A 16,468-nucleotide genomic window follows, 5' to 3' on the forward strand; every position below is an offset into this window, starting at 1 on the left:
TTTCTTACTATTTTTCTCCTCACAGTGGTCCCCACAAATATTATTTTAATAATTATCATATTTTCTCTCCTTTTCACTTATACTCGTTTTTGCTTTTTTATTTTTTATTCAACCAACCTCACTTCATCATATTTTATTGCTTTTCACTATTCCTTCTAAAATTTCGCGCATAGAGAAATGAAACAAGTAATAAAATACGAAGGGAGTAATAAACAAGATAAGCGAAAAAAAAGAAAATGAAAATTACTAAAATATCCCTTATCTTAAAATTGCCTCCAAACTATTGGATAAATACCTAATTTAACCTACAAGGCTACAACAACTTAAAATTCAATCATCTTTCATACAATGTTCGTTTGTGATCTATATAAATTCTCTCAAACGAATATCAAAATCGAAGTTGTAAAATCAAACTTATATCATAAGAAAATGATAAATTCATGTCGGTCATGTAGTTGGTTTTGTCGTTTAAGTGGGTATGATATGCCCTATTGGCATTGCCCTTGCCTTACACGAGCTTGCTCATGTGCTTAAAGGGAAGAACCACTCACTAGAGTCACTACAAATTAGGAGGTCTATTTTCGTAATTTCACATTTTGTTTTGTTTTTCCACCTACTAAAAATGTGTTTTTATTAGAATTTATTGGAATTTGGATCTCACTATTTTTAGATATTTGGAAATTATTTTCTTCATTTTCAGACAACTTTTCCATATTTATAGTAGCAGCACACTGCTAGTGAGTGAGTCAAATCTTTTTAGTATAGCACCCAATTTGAACTAATTAAACCCAGATTTTACAAAAATTCTTGATTAAACCCAGATTTAGCAAATCAATTTTGACTTCAGTTTTGTTTACACTCAGATTTTGCAAAAATTCTTGATTTTTTTAAACTGTAGAATTAATTAAAAAAAAATCAGAAAAAATGCAGGGTGGTCAAATGATGCTTGAAGAGCCTGTTCGTCTCTCCTCTGTTCTTACTCCCACTAAATCGGTACTCCTTTTTATTTCATCTTTTAATACTCTTGAATTAATATCTAATGTAAATTTATAATTAATTAATTAATTAATTATGTGGTTAATTGGCTGCACTTGAGTTGGTGTTTTTGTTGAGATGGGTAATATCTGCAATCTGTATTATTCCCTCTATTTTCTTGATCTACCCACTTATTGTAGATTCTTGTTTTTAAAAACTTTGATAAAGTAGGTAAATATAATAAAAATATGATGAATTTATAAAAAATGTGAGAGAAAATGTGTAATTATTGTAAGATGAGATTTATGAGAAAAGAGAAAAGTTGTTGATAAGAGAAAAGTTGTAACTTTTAAGTGTTAGCTTCATTCATTTGCACCAAAAAAGAATAAAATAATTTTATTGTGAGCAAATAATTGGAATAATAACAATTTTGTAAAAAAAAAAAATAAATAAATAAAAAGTCATTGAAATTGTAGTTTGATGAGTGGATTAATTTTGGCAATTCAATCCTAATGTATTAGTGAAAGTGACTGTTTTCAGAAAATGTGATTATTTGGGTGAATGGCTGAGGCTTTAGGGCCTCATCTGTTCAGCTTAATTTCAGTTCCGTTCAACTCGACTCAGCTCCAATCAGTTCAGTTCTTAATTTTCTTCTCTCATAAACAATTCATTTCAGCTCTTTCAATTCAGCTAAGTTCAGCCCCAATCAATTCAGTTCAGTTGTTTTCAGTAAATCGGAACAGGCCCTTAATCCCTTCAAAAAAATCTATTTGATTAACCAAGCTTATTATTGCTGAAGTTAATTTAGACCTGTTATTTGTTATAAGTCTTACAACTAGCAATTTAGACCTGTAATTTATAATATTACTCCGTTTAGAATTGCATAGTTGTTTTTCTTTGGTGTTCTATTAAGAAAATATTGATTTTACATGCACTTCAAGTCTGATTTGCACTTTATTTTGACTTTAAGGTCCTTATCCTGTCAGTCTTGTTTGATTGATGTATTTTTTATGGAAAATGCTTAATTGGATTAATCATTAAGAATGGAGCAATGGTGCCTCTCCATTAAAAAAGGTTAGATTACAAATGTGTAGGAGAGTTCTTGGATGATAGTCTGGTTTTACTTGTTTATTGAACTTTAATTCTGACATAAGTTAGGAATAGTGCCTGCTCCATTTTTAACATAATGTGCCAAAACATAATTAACTGGTGGTCTCTATGAAAAATTTATTGAACTGATCGTAGTCAAAAGCTAACTTGTATAACTGTCTGGCTGATCATCTACAGACCCTATTCTCACAGGAAAAGAAGGGGCGGAGGGATTAGGGAGGCCTAAAAATTGTTAATGATGCTGATCAATGTATATGTATAGTTAAGTAAACTTAGGTGGATAAATGTAGTCGATATTACTTTTGTTTCTAATGTTTTTCTACTGTTAAGTTTCCGTCATTCTGTGAGATTGTTGATCACTTAACAGGAGGGTAAATCATTGGTGAATATGCTTCTAACAAGATTTTATGCAGTAGTTTATGCTCCATCAATCTGTTATTTTTCTTAATTCTTGTATGCTTGATGCTCTCTCAATTATTCTCATCTCAAGCAATGAATAGGAATGTATTATCTAATGATCTTCAATAAATTTGTGTGCAGGATTTTTCTCCATCGTTGACAAAAATTATGGTAACTTTAGGACCAAAGTCTCGTTCTGTCGAGACTATTGAGGCTTGTCTAACAGCAGGAATGTCAGGTAAAGTTTGATGTGGTAGTTCTGTATGCTTCAAACATGTTAGCAGAGCATTTTGTAAAGTTAGTTCTGTTTACCATCTTCTTTTCTATCCCTGCAGTTGCACGATTTGACTTCTCTTGCTTTGACTCTGATTACCATCAAGAGACCATTGACAATTTGAGGGCTGGTGCTAGAAAAGCTAAAAAGCTGTGTGCTGTAAGTTAATCTTCAATTGTAGTTCATGATACTGGATAGATATACTTGGCTAAGTGATTTTCGTACTGGAATGACACTAAAAAATGCCTTGTAGGTTATGCTAGATACCGTGGGTCCTGAAATCCTAGTTTCTAATAAAACTGGTAATCCTATTGAGCTGAAAGCTGATAATTTTGTGACGATCACTCCGGATACCACTAAAGAGCCATCATCAGAAGTTTTGCCAATCAACTATGTGGGATTTGCAAAGGTATGACATTTTTTATTTCCTTGGCTGTGCATATATTTCCACGAGGCAATTCCCTTTGCTGTAATTAACAATTTAACTAGCTACCAGGTTTTCCTGTATCCTATGTATTATGTAAGCTTTGCACTCTTTCATATATGCCTATGTTTTCAATATAGCTGTTCTCATTTTCTGTTTCTTTTGGATTATCTTTTCAAAAACAATTTTTCCCCTGAAAGGATGTTTATTTTTTTATTTTTACTATCAAAGATTAATTTAAGAAAATGATGGGGTTATTACAGTGCCTGCAAAAAATATTGTTGACTGGATGCCTTTTGTGTACTAAAAGGATCTGAACTAATATATAAAACCTATCACAATAGCTGCTGCTTCTGTTTCTAAACGATCCCTGAACAATTTTCTCTGATCGCAGGAAGTGAAGAAAGGTGATACTGTTTTTCTTGGGCAATATCTCTTCACGGGAAGTGAAACCTCATCCGTATGGCTAGAGGTGAACACTGCATCCAGGCATTCTTTTGACTCTTTCTCTAATGCACTCCTTGTAATTCTTCTGTATCTTTATTATTTATATTAGGTATCAGAGACAAAGGGTGCAGATATCATCTGTCAAATAAAAAATAGTGCAACATTGACAGGATTAAACTTCAATTTGCACATTTCGGGTGTTCAGGCCGATTCATCTACTCTAACTGATATTGATAAACAGGTAATCATCTCTTTTCATGAATGCTTACATTGAGCTCAATTTTATCCCAGTTGCGGAGCTATCAATATTAATGTGTGGGTTCGTATGTGGATTCATTTCCACCATTGTTGTCTTTGTTGAGGTAGGAACTACGGAAGCATATTTTTTTATTGAAGAAGGATTTACTCCTAATAACATCGTTGTATTCTGCCCCTATCTCATCCTCAAACTTATTTACACAACATATCCTCAAGGATCAATATTTAATGTGCATTTTATGTAAAGTTGAGTCAATTTTGCATACATTTACTGAAAAGTTGAAGGATCAAGCTTGATGCATATTTTTATTTTCATCAGAAACTAAATTGGCTGGAATATCACTCTCTGTGTTGCTTTCACTTCATGAGTTCTTGTGGACATTTTTTTAAAAAAATATGTTATTTCTATTGCTTTAATTCATTGGGACATTATTTTTTTAACAGATTATTTCCACTTGGGGCTCTCACAATAAGGTTGATATTATTTCCTTGCACTACACCCGCCATGCGGATGATGTCCGAGAGGTCAGTTTCTTTTTCAATTCTCTACTGCTGTGTTTTATTGATTACTCTTCCTGTGTCTCATATTGTCATCTTACATAGTGATGGTGAATTTTGAGATGCTGAAGATAAAGAAATTTACTTGAGCAGAAAACGCCTAATTGTTAGAAATCACTAATATAAGGCGTGTCTTAAAAACTGAAAAATAGTGATATATAGGAGATACAGTAAATATAAAAGCTGAGATATGCTCATACACTTTTTATATTTAAGATCCTATTTTGTAAGGCTCTAAGTGCTTTTAGTATTCCCCCCACCCTCCCCTTCATTGCTGATGTAATCAAGCTGCACCTTGTTAACAATATTATGGGTCCTCATCATATTTATATTCTTCTGCCTGTCTCTGTCAGGTCAGAGCATTCCTTGCAGCTCATAATCTCCAAGATACCCAAATATATGCTAAAGTTGAAACAGTGGAGGTGAGCTTCTATGAACTGTATGCAATGACCATTTAGAAGGATTGATATCAGAAGGATCGATAACGTATCAATCCTGTCTGTGATTAAATATATAAATTTAATCCTCCAGTAGTTTAGTCCTATTTATTTTTCTTATGTGCAATATATTACAGGGATTGAAGCATTTCGATGAGATCCTAAAAGAATCAGATGGTGTGATCCTTGCTCGGGGAAATTTAGGAGTTGACCTTCCTCCAGAGAAGGTCAGTTTATTTTTCTCTGTGCCATTGAAAAAATTCAATAAGTTCTGGTTTACTTGTGTACCTTTTCCCTGAAATTTGCTTATCTGAGCTAACTAGAACTTATCAATACTTATTATAACATGCTGTTGTGAATTGAATTTGAGTTAACCTTGTTTGGAACTTATCTGGACCATTTATGTTAGGGTGAGCAGAACATGACCTAGTGGTCAAATCTGCCACGAGAACTCTAATTTGTTTGCTTAGCTGGGATAGAGAAAAAGGTAAAATGAATAAATGATCTAAGCTAGTATAGAGAATCTTCATTTTTACATATTCTATTCAAAAGAATTGTAAGCTGCACAAATGAGTGCACAATTAGCTTGATTATGCATATATATGCATCAGAATGGCATGTATAAATTTTATCTTTAGCCTCACTCACTCTAACACAGAAGATTATAAGAAGATAAATATATCATTAAAAGAAATTGCTCATTAATTTGGGGAAATTGGCAAGATATAATTGTATTTGGCAACAATCAGGGTGAGAATCGCCAAAAAAACCCAAGCTAACTTTTGAGAGGCTGGCACTGTCTCAAGCTCCATTACTTACTACTTTTCTAAATAATCCTGTACTGATCAATTGTTTTCCTCTCATGACAACCTCCTGCCTTGCACAATACTCAAGGGCTAACTAACTACAAAAATGCCACTACTTTCCCGATAATCTTTCTCACCCCAACTATAATCTACTCTGCTTGGTGATTACATTCTTCCCTTAATCCTTTATTCTTGAACAATTTTAGCATTACAGCGGGTCTAGGATGGTTCTCTGCTAAAAAAAACTAATCTCTTGTTTATTTCAATATACTTCTGCCGTCCCCATCTACTTGTCCATTAGTCATTTGCACAAGATTTATACTATTATGCAAGTGAAGTAGAGAGAAAAATATGGTTAGAAAAGTGCGGGACCCAATTCAAGAGATAAAGTAGAGAAAGAAAGTTTCATGAAATGAAAATGGGGCAAATAAGTTGGAAGACCCCATAAAAGAAAATGAAACAAGCAAAAAGGGACTGATGGAGCATTGCTATTATGTTGTGTAAGAATTGCCATTCTTTGTTTTTTTTCCTCCTTGCTTGGAAATCAGCCACCTCAGGGGTCAAGCATTACTTTCCCCTTTGTTTCCCTCTCTCCTTTTCTTGGAAGCCAAATAAGTTGAATCTAAGTATATCCTGATGGTACATCTTAAGTATCCTAGTTGTGTCTGTCATTTTTGTACAACTGCATATTTCTTGGGGTGGTTTCATACGTTATAGAAAGGATTTGTTCCACAGTTTATTTTGATAAATACTGATTAATGCTTGGGTTTTTTTCTCTAGGTTTTCTTGTTTCAAAAATCTGCTGCATATAGGTGTAACATGGCTGGGAAGCCTCTTATTATCACCAGAGTAGTGGATAGTATGTTCGGAAATCTGAGACCAACTCGAGCAGAAGCAACAGATGTTGCCAATGCTGTGTTAGATGGTTTGTAAACTCTTCTTGTTTAAAGCTGTTTCCTGACATAGTTACTTCAGAAATTTCATTTTTTTTCATTTTCTGGGTGTTGTCTACAGGTGCTGATGGCATTTTGTTAGGTGGAGAGACTTTTGGTGGCTTATATCCCATTGAAGCTATAAAAACTGTTAGGAAAATTTGTTCTGAAGTGAGTCTTCTATCAACTAAAACTGTTAGGTTTCATTGTTTCTGTTTCATGAGTTTATGAAAAGCAGGAACTGAGCTACCCCTCTATGAAAAGTAAGCAAATAATGACTACTAAGTACAACATTTTACTTAAGTCTATTCTCTTCACTTTATTTAAATAATATTTAGTAAAAAGAATTTCAGTTCAGTAAAAATTAGTAACTTTCAGGAAGAAAAAAATAATAGAAAATCAGTAAAATTAATTTTTAATTAGTAAAAAATAATTTAAGCTAAGCGATAAATAATTTCTGTGTAGCAGAAAGAAGGTGAAGAGAACAGGGCTTTACTATTGTTTCAGTCCACTATAATAAAAAGCTGAAAAATTACTGACTATTGACTTGGGATGCTGCTTCGTGTAGGCTGAATATGTATACAACCAAGAATTAAATTTCAAGCGTATTGTCAACTACGCTGGAGAACCTCTGTCTCATGCTGAATCTGTTGCTTCATCAGCGGTACTATATCTGGCCACTCTATTTATTATAAGTCACTTGTGCTGTATGTTAGATGCATATGCAATATATATATATATATATATATATATATATATATATATATATATATATATATATATATATATATATATATATATATATATATATATATACTTAGTAGTTAGTAATGAAGTTTCAACCTTCTCTCCTTGATCAGTAATCTATTGGTCACTTAAGTTTTCTGAATATCTCATGGTAAAATAACATATTGAGGCTACCCATTATATAGGTACGGGTTGCTATCAAAGTACATGCAGCTATGATTGCTGTGTTCACCTCATCTGGGGCAGCAGCAAGGTGTATTTTCATTTATATGATATTGAAAGTTTTACAGTTGAATGCTTTTTTTATTACTATTTGTATATTTTGTTATAAATTTCTGTTGACAATACATTTTTAGCTCAATTTAATCTCATTTTTTTCTTTGAATAGGTTGATTTCTAAATATAGACCATCTATTCCTATCTTTGCAATTGTCACTCCTCTTGTGAAGTCAAATACTATAAAATGGAGTGTCACTGGTTCAATGCAGGTAGCATTTCTTCTCATAGATTATATACACAAGACTACTCCGTATCCTTTTTGGCCTTTTTATCAGGGTTATTATTTTTCAGTTTGCTTCCTGTCTTCCTGATTCCTAAATGTTTATTTTTATTGTTCAGGCACGACAGTTGCTTGGTGTACGTGGAGTTTTTCCTCTCCTAGCAAGCGCTGAAGCTGTAAGAAATTTTCAACTTATCTCTTTCCAAGTAATTGTATTAAATCATTTCCCAAAAATAAAAAATATAGTATATTTGTGAAAAGGATGTCATCAATACTCTATGTTGGACTCAGATAATCTGTGGAAATAAATTGGCAACTGAAGTTAGCTAGATAAGATCGAAGTTTGAAGTTTGATCTCATCACATTCTAATCTTCTTCTAGTTTTTCTGCATTAAACTCTGCAGCTTGCTACTTATTGCGCAGAAGCATATAAAATAGTTAAAAAAATAGGACTTGAATCCAAGGATTTTTTTCTGAATATTCTGATAATTTTGGTCTTTAATTTGTTCAAAAACTTAAATAGTTGCTCATATGTTGTTTCTCATAAGCTATTTGTTATGTATCTCTAAATTTCTTGACAGTATAACAATTTTGTTAGACTTCATTTTTTTTTCCGGTGAGTATTTTGTCCGACCAAAGTTGATTTATAGACAATTAGACATATTGACTCGTTTTTTTTCATTGATATATGCTTTGTATGTTATTTTCTCCAGGCCAACATAGGGGTTGTCAATGCAGAGTCAGTGATGAAGCTCGTTTTTCATCACGGCAAAACCATGGGACTACTGAGACCCAAGGACAAAGTGGTTGTCTTTCAGAAGATTGGGGATTCGTCAGTTGTTGAGATTGTCGAGTTTGATGACTAATAGCAACAACCTTATGCCGCGCTGTTCTTAGATTTCAGTTTTCATCTTGTGATTGCTTGGATTGTTCATTAGACACACTACAACCCAAGCATTTGAATTTAAATTTTAAGGTTGATAGCTTGTGCTTTGACATTCAAGTATAGGAATAATCAAGCTTAGATTGTTAGGAAAAGAACGTGTTTGTTTAAAATGTAAAGCTACCACATTGTTTAGCTTATATATATACGTGTTCTTTTCACAATCAATAAAAAGGAATTGGTATCTTTGACTCAATACACTTGAGATGGCTCTATGACTTCTGTTTACAAAATTTCATGCTTTTAAAATTAGAGAAATGGATCAAATCTGTTAGGATTTAAGCTGCTGTTTCCTATTTGTTTTGTTTTGTTTTGCTGTTTGTTCTAGTTGGTCTGTGTTGTTGGTGTAATATTTTTGCAGCTTATTTAATATTTTATTAAAATGAAATAATTTTTGCTATACTTAAATTATTTATACGGATTAAAACTTTGTTTCTACCTATTTCCTATTATATTGACGGATGAATTGTTTATTTTGTCATATTCTCAGCACTTCGTGTAAAAATATTGGTGTTGGCTAGGAAATTGGAACTTGTTCGTTTGTGAGATGTGAATGAAACAATTTTTAGCGTAGATGCATAATGAGACTTGTGTTGGCATTTTCAAATGTGCTAATCATAGGAGTGAATGTTTGCTTTTGTTAATTTTTGTGAAAGTTTGATCGGGCTTCTAGATTGAGCCGTACTTTTTATGCATTGTTAGAGAGAAGCAAATTGATGCATGGTTGCGTCATGAAGTCATTGAGAAAGCAATAAAGCAAAATCATAATTGTTTTCGTTTTTAAATACTCGCAACACTTGAGTTTGCAAGTGGTTTTAGTTGTGGCCTTGTGGGTAGTACATAAAAACAAATGAACAAATAAGTAAGAGAATTAAAGATGTACAAATACAAAGCACATTGTATTACGGAGTACTTTATTATATAAACAACAAGGTACAGTGATATCATTTAAAAAAAAGTTAATGCTGTAAAATTGTAGATGCAAACAAAAAAAAGTAAGTGTTGCAAATGCAAATATTTGAAAATGACTATTGTAATATGTTAGTGGCTAATTCAATCTACCATTAAATTATTTTAATGATACATAATTTTTTAATTCTTTTATCTGATTAAACAAATTTTATTTTATTTATTATTATTTTTTTTTACCTTAGAATGCGCATCATAATCTTGCGTGTAAAAATCTTTATAATGTTGATGACTTGATGTTGATACCCACTTTCAGATTCTGTAATAGTAACCAGATATTCTTATTAATCAGCGTTGTTCTTGAATCCGACTGCATTTCTCGCTTACATTCTTTCTCTCTCCTCGAAAAATCTAGCAGTTGAACTTTAACTGTAATTTTCTTCAAGATTTTACTTAATTTAGCTCATTAACCCTCTTATAAACCCTACATTTTTTTTTCCACACCTTCAAAAATGGCGGCTTCTCTTTCTATCCCACCTTCATCTCCTTCTATTTCCTCTGATTTTAACTCTCATGTATGACTTTTTTTCTTCCCCAATTTCCATTTTGTTTGCCCTAATTAGATTAATTTGTACTCTAATTGTATTGATTTCAGTGGATTTTTTATATGATTTTTTGATTTTTTTTTTCAGAAATACGCATTTGGGGTTTATCCGGTGAGAATCGGATTCAATTCGCCGATTTTCGGGGCGAAAAATCGCACATTTGAGCTCAATTGTATGAAAGATAAATCCATGGATGTTAAAACTGGAGCTTTGGTTGATGCAGAGTGTTTCAATGGTGAGTTACTTTTATACTTTATCCCCTCCATTCATTGAGCTATTTTTATACTCCCTCCGTTTCTAAATGTTGATCTGACTTTGACCGTCTCACGAATTAAGTTGTATTTTTGTATCAATGATTAGTATTTTAGTTGCAAATTGATATATGCACTCCTAAAGTAAGAAACATTAAGCATATTCCGAGTATTAATAATCGACGAGTGGTTTTTAGTATTGTTGATATAAATTAAGTAATCTATTCATTTTTATGATTGGGGTTTGAATATAAACTGTAGAAATGGAGGTTAAGGAGCCAAGTGTTGCGACAATGTTAATGAATTTCGACAGCAGTTTTGATCCTTATGGTTCGATGAGCACACCATTGTATCAGACAGCCACTTTTAAGCAGGCAAGCTATTAATTACTCACATTTATCCATTCTATTTGATGATTTAGGATGATGTATAGTGTAAGAAAGTATGTGATATTTAAAAATTAAAAAAAAAATGCTTAGAGACAATTATTTTGGTGACTGGGGGTTTATTCCGCAGATATAGATAAGCAATGTGATTGTTATTATAGATCATCTCCAATGGTGCGTCATTTCGAGTTTCATTACCTTTTTTTTTTTTTAGAGCTGTGAGTTTCATTACCTTATGTAACGCATAACTACTCGTATTTATTGATCTCCAATTTGGAGGTCTCTAATTTTATTTGATATTTAAAGACTTGTATATCCGTTGGTGAGACCCATCAAATGAGTCTCGAATATAAATACCTTCTATTTATTAGTGCATTGCGGGCTTTTTATTTATTTATTTTTTAAACTGAAATTTTTTCAAAAATGAGTTGCTGGAAGAAGTTTCAATTTTGCTAACCTGTCCAATGGGGATCCCTCTTTTATATCTCTTATTTTAGCCCCTCATTGGCTGTTGGAGATGCGCTTGCTCCAATTATAATGATCATTGTGTACTTATTATGGAGTATAAATTTGAAAATGCATGGATTAGAATCTAAGCATTAATGGTTGGAGTATGTAATTGTGGGCATGTATAGATCTCTATATATTTCTACTGTATTAAGCGGAGTTTAAACATATATGTAACTTTTATTTGTTTTGATATACTGTGCCTTGCTACATGAAATTAACTATCTCAGCTATCCTATCAGTTCTGACTTGGATGACTTCCATTGTCATTATCAGTTTCTGCTACATTAATCTGATATTATTGCATGCTTAATCTTCTCATATCTAGCCATCAGCAACAGATAATGGTCCTTACGATTATACAAGGAGTGGGAATCCTACACGTGATGTCCTAGAAAGGTAATATTTCACTAGTCCAACATTTCATTTAACATTGGCTCGTATCTTTTGTTTTCACGTACAAACCATAATCTTTGTGAAAATTTACATTAATTTCCCCCCTTTTTACTATCTGTATGTTGCAGACTCCTGGCACAGCTGGATAAGGCTGATCGAGCGTTCTGCTTTACTAGTGGAATGGCTGCTCTTGCTGCTGTCACTCGTCTTATTGGAACTGGTATTGCTATCTTTTGTCTCTTCAGATTCATATTCTTCTTGTCAGGAATGAAATCTTTGTACAGTATGCACTGTTACTTATGAACAATTCGTGGTCAGGATTTACTAGCCAAACTGTTATGACCTCTAATTTTTTTTATTTGTACAATATAATAATGTTTTTGTATGATTACATGTGCTGCTGGTAGCTTGTTCATTACTCTGCCCCTGGTGATAGGTTGATTCTACTTGTGTTAATGCTTCCACACTCTTATTTTCTATTCTGATCTAGGCCAGGAAATTGTTGCCGGAGATGATATATATGGTGGATCTGATCGATTACTATCACAAGTTCTTCCAAAAACAGGAATTGTGGTGAAGTTAGTGATTCTTCCTGTTCTTGTCATGTTTAGTGTATTAATGTTATGTGACATTCTGATGATCTAAAGATTTGCAGACGAGTGAACACATCTGATTTAGAGGAAGTAGCATCAGCAATTGGACCTTGGACAAAGCTTGTCTGGCTTGAGAGTCCAACCAATCCTCGACAACAAATATGTGATATTCGTGTAAGTTACATGGCTTTAAAAGTGTCTCTTTCCTTTTGTAAGAAATCATGGAAATGTTTGGGGATGAGATATGCTTGTCTTAAAGATGGGTTTATATATTAGTGTGATAATAGAATTGTGATGAGCATATTTCAGATTTTGTTGAGAAACATTTGAATGTTTTTCTTCTTTACTCCAATTTAGAAAATTTCAGAGTTAGCTCATGCACATGGTGCTCTTGTACTGGTTGATAACAGCATCATGTCTCCGGTTTTATCCCAGCCATTGGAACTTGGTGCAGGTACTCTCTAAAGTGATGATAGTTGACTTTTCCTATAATGTCTGTAAGGTAGAATTTTTAGAGCTATTTCTTTTCTACCTTTTTTTATATACTTTTGCTTGGTGATGGCAGATATTGTGATGCATTCAGCTACTAAATTTATAGCTGGGCACAGTGATATTATGGCTGGCGTTCTTGCTGTGAAAAGGGAAAGGTAATGTAACCTGTGAGCCTATACACCATCCCTGTTGTCTGAATCCGAAAGATGCTTCTCTTTCTGGTTTTGCAATTAATGTGCCCCGTGTCCCACTCAGTGTCACTATAAAAGTTCTGTAAGATTTTAGTTGGGAGATGATGAAAAATGATTTGAGCATTTTACATATTTGATCTTATTACTTCCTCCATTTTTTATTATTTGCATCACTTTGACTAGCACATTTGCCGAGATGTAATTTTGACCATTAATATCTTTTATTGTCTATTAGTAAATATTGTAAAAAAAAATAAAAAAATTATGAAAATAGACATTGTTACTAATCTAATGATATATTACATAATAACATTTATTCATTTTAAAATAGTAAAAAAATTAAGTCAAAGAGAGTATGTGATTAGTGCTTAAGTCAAAATGATGCAAATAATAAAAAACCAAGGGAGTATTATTGAAGATGCTTGGATGTAGTCATGTAGAAGTAAATTTGTCCTTAACATATTTTTGATGCATCTCTTATCAAGGGGCTACATGCTGGGTTATTAGTAAAAAATGAAGTTGAGTAATGGTGCCTTTTTACAGTTTGTAACAATACTTCTAACTATGTATTTATGTCTCATATTCTTGATTTCTGACACATACATTGTAAAACCATGTAGCTTCATTATGCTTATTTATTTATGGATAATTAGCTGTCTATAATAAGTTATTCAGTAATCAGTATTTAAATACTTAAGCTAAATGTCATATTTTTTTTCCTGGAGCAGTCTGGCAAAAGAAGTGTATTTCCTACAAAATTCTGAAGGCTCTGGATTGGCTCCATTTGACTGTTGGGTTTGTTTGCGAGGCATCAAGACCATGGCCCTCCGTGTTGAAAAGCAACAGGTGCTTCAATATATTTATATTATCGCCTGAAAAGTTACATGTGCAATTAACTCTTAATTTTTTTTTAAATTCTTCAAGCTATATCTTTTTTTTTAAAATGAATATGCAGTTGACAGCATTGTGTATTTGTGAGCATTGCTGTTCTGTTATCATGATAGATGCTCCTAGGTCGAAACTTGAGGTGGATGTGCACAAATGATGTGGACTTGATGGCTGAACCATTACACATATCTAATTTCTTATTACCTGATTAATAGAGATATAGTATCCTGGTTTTCTTGCCGTGAAATTGGCTTGATATGAATTTAGTATATGTTCTACTTCTCTATCATCATGGATTTTGTTAAAGTAATGTTCATTAATTTTTAACTATGTTGGATATGGGCAATGTGTCACAGTTGGATTTTAACACAAAGTCATCTATCCCAATCCTTGGTGAGTCTTGGTGAGTCTGCAGACTCTGCACATATAGGTCACGTCAATGCTGTTTGATAGAAAAAAACATAAGAAAAACTTCCGCACTTGATTTCAGCTGATGGAATGAAAAATGCTGCTAACTTGCTAAGCACACAAGATTGCTTTACCTTCTAATTGCTTGGTACTCAATAGTAATTATGTAGTTAGATAAGATCCATTTTCTTATTATGTTTTCCAATCATCTTTTATGTGGAACCACCGTTACCTAAATCTCCTATTTTTGTAGTTGGAGAAGATTTATCAACGTGTTCTTCTTGTAATCATCTTTCATTCAGAATAGCATATATCTTTGCTTGCTTGTGGATCTCTTACAGCTTGTGTATGGACTGAAAGATGGACAACCTACCTATGCAAGTGTTTGCTTGTGACAATCTATTCTTGGATTAAAACTGTTTACTTTCAACTCACGCTCTTGTGGATCAGCATATTTGTTGAATTGTTGGTTTGAAGAAATTATTTTTCCTCGTTACACTCATATGCGCTACTTCATACTTGCGACAGGATAATGCACAGAGGATTGCTGAATTTCTCTCTTCTCATCCAAGAGTTAAGAAGGTCAACTATGCTGGACTTCCTGATCATCCTGGACGGTCTTTGCATTATTCTCAGGTGATTTTTACTTATTACTCCTTAAATTATATTATGTGCATATCTTTTGAATATTTCCTTCTGGCAACACAATACTTGCCGGCAATTTATATTTCTGCCTCCAAATAAAAAGATTGCGTACTTGTTGCAGGCCAAAGGTGCAGGATCTGTGCTTAGTTTCCTTACTGGTTCTGTTGCTCTCTCAAAACATATTGTGGAGACAACCAAGTATTTTAGCATTACTGTCAGTTTTGGTAAATATTCTCACTCTTACAATCACCAAGTATTCTAAAAGTGCTTTAACCTTCTTGAATCCCTCTGTGTATTTAAGCATCTTTGGGTTGAGATGTTCGTAAATGAGGACTATATATGCACAATAGATTTCAGCTCATCTATCATTTGTTTGTTTGCCCACACTACACTTGCATTTTATTTATTTTTTTTCCTTTTTCTATTTGTTTTTATAATCCAGTTGCATGTGTAAAAAAGATTTATGTTTTCTATTAATGGGAGTTATATGCCATGGTTTGTACCTAGTAGAGAATAAATAATGCTTGAGGAGATGGAAATGATTAAGCTAATTTATGTTGGTTCCTGAACTTTGAATGTTTTTTGGTTTTCCAGGGAGTGTGAAATCACTTATAAGTTTGCCGTGCTTCATGTCACATGCCTCCATACCAGCTGAAGTTCGTGAAGCCAGAGGTTTAACTGAAGATCTTGTCCGCATTTCAGTGGGCATCGAGGATGTGAATGATCTAATTGCTGATCTGGATCATGCCTTTAAAACAGGACCTGTTTAGCAAAACAATTTTTTTTTATTAAAAAAAAAATCTTAATTGTGAATATTTAAATTTAATTATAAACTTCTCCATTGATTATGAAGTTAATACGAAGTAAGATTTTAATTTTTCAGTCCCAGTTTGTTGGAGTTTAAAACTGGCCTGGCAGTGAAAATCCATTGGGCCATTTCTGCCTCCCTAGATTATTGCTTATACTAGGAAAACAGTGACTTCCTCCTATTAGCTCAAATGGACAGAGATGGGATGCAGGAGCCTGGAGCCGGCTGGGTGGTCTTTGAACATGGGAGCAAGGTCTTGCAGGGAAGCGAGCCTATCTTTGCTGTATCTCCTCTCCAGGCAGAAGCAACAGCTGAACTTTTGGCTCTCAAAAGTTAAAACCTCAAGGGGAAAAATGTTGCCATCTTCCCTGATTCAACTAATTTAATCCACACCTCCATAAGAGTGGGTGAAGTAGAGCGGGAGATCAAGAAGATTATTACAGACATCAAACTATTCTTTTATTTTTTTTGATAGTTTACAGACATCAACTTTAGAGCTGATAATATAATAGAAATGTAATATTTGCCCACATCCTGGCCACCAAACTCCAACATAAAGATAACTAGCATCAATATGTTT

General features: G+C 33.1%; 2 protein-coding genes across 2 annotated transcripts; both read left to right on the forward strand.

Moving 5' to 3' along the window:
• Positions 1 to 407: 407 nt before the first annotated feature.
• Positions 408 to 9,009, forward strand: LOC110712823 (pyruvate kinase 1, cytosolic-like). The gene is made up of 16 exons (XM_021891275.1): positions 408 to 993; positions 2,626 to 2,722; positions 2,820 to 2,917; positions 3,012 to 3,167; positions 3,577 to 3,654; positions 3,739 to 3,870; positions 4,332 to 4,412; positions 4,799 to 4,867; positions 5,020 to 5,109; positions 6,469 to 6,613; positions 6,703 to 6,791; positions 7,189 to 7,284; positions 7,553 to 7,620; positions 7,756 to 7,855; positions 7,986 to 8,042; positions 8,580 to 9,009. The coding sequence occupies exons 1-16, from the start codon at positions 925 to 927 to the stop codon at positions 8,730 to 8,732; spliced, it is 1,578 nt and encodes a 525-aa protein (XP_021746967.1). The 5' UTR covers positions 408 to 924; the 3' UTR covers positions 8,733 to 9,009.
• A 1,031-nt stretch (positions 9,010 to 10,040) lies between these two features.
• Positions 10,041 to 16,004, forward strand: LOC110712814 (cystathionine beta-lyase, chloroplastic-like). Its single transcript, XM_021891267.1, has 13 exons — positions 10,041 to 10,293; positions 10,411 to 10,558; positions 10,836 to 10,948; positions 11,796 to 11,866; positions 11,992 to 12,083; positions 12,354 to 12,441; positions 12,519 to 12,630; positions 12,814 to 12,910; positions 13,022 to 13,103; positions 13,868 to 13,985; positions 14,964 to 15,071; positions 15,202 to 15,304; positions 15,675 to 16,004. The coding sequence occupies exons 1-13, from the start codon at positions 10,231 to 10,233 to the stop codon at positions 15,848 to 15,850; spliced, it is 1,371 nt and encodes a 456-aa protein (XP_021746959.1). The 5' UTR covers positions 10,041 to 10,230; the 3' UTR covers positions 15,851 to 16,004.
• Positions 16,005 to 16,468: the final 464 nt, after the last annotated feature.

The sequence above is a fragment of the Chenopodium quinoa genome, unplaced genomic scaffold (genome assembly GCF_001683475.1).
Source record: "Chenopodium quinoa cultivar QQ74 unplaced genomic scaffold, ASM168347v1, whole genome shotgun sequence".
NCBI classification, from domain to species: Eukaryota; Viridiplantae; Streptophyta; class Magnoliopsida; order Caryophyllales; family Amaranthaceae; genus Chenopodium; species Chenopodium quinoa.